Source organism: Orycteropus afer, unplaced genomic scaffold (genome assembly GCF_000298275.1).
Source record: "Orycteropus afer afer isolate SDZICR_OR568_19922 unplaced genomic scaffold, OryAfe1.0 scaffold00303, whole genome shotgun sequence".
NCBI lineage: Eukaryota > Metazoa > Chordata > Mammalia > Tubulidentata > Orycteropodidae > Orycteropus > Orycteropus afer.
The window spans coordinates 1404550-1409047 of record NW_006921890.1 but is presented as its reverse complement, the minus strand read 5'-3'; the positions used below and the strand labels follow the sequence as shown (position 1 = coordinate 1409047).

The 4498-nt window shown below is 46.0% G+C and overlaps 1 protein-coding gene across 1 annotated transcript in view; it reads right to left on the bottom strand.

Moving 5' to 3' along the window:
* The window catches only part of CTNND2 (catenin delta 2), a 1230080-nt gene that overhangs the window by 656164 nt on the left and 569418 nt on the right, over window positions 1-4498 (bottom strand). The window contains exon 8 of the mRNA XM_042782401.1: window positions 4226-4496. Within this exon, the coding sequence (XP_042638335.1) occupies window positions 4226-4496 (271 nt within the window). The remainder of the gene's footprint in view (window positions 1-4225; window positions 4497-4498) is intronic.

Sequence of the window (4498 nt, the reverse complement as noted above, 5' to 3'; positions counted from 1 at the left end):
TACAGAAGTAGGATTGCCCAACCTTCCTTCTGAGGAGTGGCTGGTGGGTTTGAACCACCAGCCTTCTGGTTAGCAGTCAAGTGCTTTAGCCACTATTAGCCACTATGCTACCAGAGCTCCTAACCCCCCTCACTCTAGCATTGTGTTTATAATCATCCATTTCTCTATCTGTTTCTAAACTAGGTTTAAGAGTGCAGGAATGATGCCTCATTCATCTTTGAATCCACCACCCATCTGTCAGTCTGTTGCACTGTGGTGGCTTGTGTGTTGCTATGTTGCTGGAAGCTATGTCACTGGTATTTCAAATACCAGCAGGGTCACCCACGATTGGTGTGGTCAGCAAAGCCTCCAACCTAAGGAAGACTAGGAAGAAAGGCCTGGCAATTTACTTCCAAAAACCAGCCAATGAAAATCTTATGGATATCTGAAAGACATTATCAGTAACAGTGCTGGGAAATGAAAACCTACCAGTGAGCATGAAGACAGGAAAGGGCTGGGCCATACTTGGTTCTGTTACACACAGGTCACTACATGTCAGAATCAACTCAATGGCAACGGACAACAGCATCTCTGTATGCCTGACCCAGAAAGCAGCACATCGGGGCTCAATAAACCTGCTTTCTCTCCCACAATGAATGGAGTCTTCCTGGTACAGCCACAGAAGCACAGGTGGTTTCATTAACCCTTTGAAAACAGAATCATTTTCTGGTTTGAATTTTTTGTTGGAAACAGCTATTTTCAGTAATGGAAGCCATTTTCAATGAAATGAAAACACATAGTTTTTTAGGTAATATAGGTTTTGATACAATTAGTGGGACACATATGTTCTGAGGCATCTCTAATGCTGGGATTGGTGGGCTAAGGCCCATTTCTTCAGATTCACACAGCTATACAGTTCCCCACCCCCAACAGATAGCAGCATGCACTTAAAGTGGGATAGAAACTCCCCACTAAACTCTAGAGGCAGAAAATGTAGGTGAGCTAAATATGTCCCATGGGTCACAAAGGATTAAAAAAAAAATGGTAAACTTTGATAAAGCCCAGGAATATGTTAGTGATTCATAACCATATCATCTTTGTTTATGTGTGAAATTGTTACAGTAGATACAATTGTGATCCCCTAGATGAGGGGAGAGATTTTAAGCAAGTCAACGATGAACTCAACATTAGGGAGCTACAACAAAACAAAGCTGGGTTTCTGTTCGGGCATCACACTATGATGACAACAGATACAACTCAAAAGAAAGAAGTAGAAAAAGATACTGAGAGATCTCTGGACAAAGTTATGTTATAGTCTTGACTTTAGCTGTGCTCTTTCAACAAGCAAACCAGGTGGTTCATGGTGCCTTTGAGTGGCAGCAAGCACACAGAATTCTGGTGTGGGTTCTATCCTGTCTCAAAACTGTGAGGTCATCCCTCATACCCTTCCTGTGCCATAGTTTGTTAATATCTAAATGGGGCATGCTTTCTTCGTAACCCGGTATTTATGCCAAGTTAGGGGATAACTTGAAACCCTAAAGCCACCAGCAGAAATGTGTGTGAAATGATATTATGAACAGCATGAATTTTAAACAAACTAATACAATCATTTAAAGTATCCATTGTAGCTCTAACGTTAAGGATCTTCGGTGGCACACTGAATTTTTATTTTATTTTTTTTTTACCAGGCAGCAAAAATACAGTATGGTCAGACAGGTCGAGGGATAGATGGGAAGGTGGGGCTAAGCAGAGGCACACAGGGCTGCACTGACGAACTGAAGGTCTCGTCATTTTTCTGTCCAAAGCAGCAGTGTGTACACGCATGCATGCGTACGTGTGCACACACACATACACACACAAGTCAAAATCCCTAAAACATTCATTCCACATATCAGAGCACAAGCTATTGTCACCGTGTATTTACTTTCACAACTCTTCCTAAGTTCAGTGATACGAGGAGCTATTTGGCTTCCTTTTTGCCCCCTTCCACCTCCTCAACCTTTCCTTTATACCTAATCTATGCAGCCTGTCTCCCCATGGCTTAATTTTTACCAGTAACTTTTATTAAAGTGAGAGTGGAAACATGCACAAGTCTACTGCATATAATCAGTGATACAAAGAGCTGGAGGTTACCACTCCTGGTTTCCTTCCCTAGGTTCTGTATAGGAAACGTGGCGATCTTTACTAAGTCACTCACTCCTTGGTCTCAGTTTCCTCTTCTCTATGGTTTCCTGGGCGGCATGTGATGAGGCCTGCTGTTGTTAGGTACCGGTGAGTTGGCTCCAACTCATAACAACCCTATGTACAACAGAACGAAACACTACCCATCCCGTGCCAACCTCACAATCCTTGTAATACTTGAGCCCATCGTTGTAGCCACTGTGTCAATCCATCTTGTTGAGGGTCTTCCTCTTTTTCTCTGACCCTTCACTTTACCAAGCACGATACCCTTCTCCAGGGAATGGTCCTTTCTGACAACATGATCAAAGTAGGTGAGACAAAGCCTGGCCATTCCCGCTTCCAAGGGCTTAGTCTTCCATAAACTCCAGAAGCTAGCTCCCCTCTCCTGGATATAATCCAGTCACTCATTTTACAAATTCATGTTGTTGTGCTGTTATGTGCCATCAACCCGACTCACAGCGCCCCCTCCTTGGGTTTCCGAGGCAGTTTCACTACAGAAGTAGATTGCCCACCCTTCCTTCCGAGGAGTGGCTGGTGGGTTTGAACCCGCCAGCCTTCTGTTTAGCAGTCAAGTGCCTTAGGCACTATGCTACCAGAGCTCCCTCACAAATGCATAGGAAGTTTTAATACACATTTCCTAACTCCCTTCTCCATGGAGAGTGCTGGTCCTGAGTCCCAACACAATGGATAGTTTAGTGTTGCTGCTGGGTTGGCACTGACAGTTTTCTACCTCCAAACTCTATAAACAGAGGCATGGAAAGGGGGAGAATATTTTCATTTAGTAAATGTACCAAGCATAATTTGGGGACAGTAGGATCCCACTCGGAAGGAAAGTTGGGCAATCTACTTTCACAGTGATCCTGCCTCGGAAACCCAAGGAGGAGTCACTATGAGTGGGGTCCGACTCGATGGTACACAACAACAACAACAACAGGATCCCACTACACCAGACCAGCCCGCACTGGCAATTACTCTGTTGAATTAGAGCAGCCCCTGGTCACCTGGCTTGTTCATGCAACAGGTTCCCTTTTTATCCTATTTATCTCCACAGCCATCTATTTGTGTCAAGAAAGGAGACATCTGAGCACAGCATCTGTTACTAGAGTAACACAATTACAGAATACTTTTATAAGAGGGGGAAATTCGACAATAAATCCTGGTAGTTGTCAGGTGTTTTAGGAGACAAAACATTACTCTTTCAATCACAGTGTCTTGTTTCAGCTGAGCATATGGTACTGCCTGCAGCGTTCCACCAGGTCTGCGGTGGGCAGGAAGACCACAGAAATGTCACCTCCTCTGAGCTGGCAGAGGAAAGCACAGCCAGGGGTCTGTTCTCCAGACCCCAGTCCAGCCACAGCCCCTCCCGCCATGTAAGTGACCTGGGGACATGCCAGGGACCTCAGGATCAGTGCCTTTCCCTCCACTGTTGAAATAGATTTAAATTCCAGGGCAGGTATCGGGGAGCCCCTCACTTTTCCAGAGGAGTGCGTTTGAACAAAGGTTAATAACTTCCAGCCACAGTACAGTGGTAACAATTCAAGGCCAATTAATGACTAGTTATTTCCCCACTACTATTGAAATTGATTTCAGTTGCATGTTTGATTTGTGAAAATCTTTTGCTTTTGTTTACAACTAACTGTAGACAACTGAAGGTGATTATATACATAATGTGAAGGTTAACTGCTAGTGTGTGTGTGTGGGTGTGTGTGTACAATCAACAGGTCTACATGATTCTTTGCTTACTGCCTTTAATTTTATGGCTATCCTGGTGATTTCATCTTCAGATTGGAAAGAGAAAGAGAGAGAGATTCAGATGGTATATGGAGAGGTTGTACTAGTTTCAAAGAGAAGTAACTGACATATTTCAGGGAAGATCCTGACATACTTCAGAGAAGCCCTGTCATCCTCTAGACCCTGCAGATCCTTAAAACTGATCACAGACCTAAGGCCAGTTTGCATTTTGCTCAGCTGCTGGCCTCTGTCTAGCCCCTAACCCCACCGCATGCCCAGGGGACCCCGGGGGCTGAGCGGGGCGCAGTGGAGACCACAGCGAGCCGGTGGTTACCTGCTAGGCTGCCCGGCCTCTGGAGCGTGGCCGTGGCATACAGCTCCTGCGAGTGCTTGCTGTACTGCTCGGACGCGTGGACCAGGCGCTTGGTGGGCGACAGGGTGGCGTACGTGCCAATGGTGGAGCTCAGCTGGTGGATGGGCGAGGACGAGATGGTGGACTGCACGGTGGGGGGCGAAGTCACGCGGATCGGGGACAGGCCGGCCGAGGACACGACGATGTTGATGGGCGAGCTGGTGCTGTAGGACTTGGCCAGGCGGCTGGGCGACT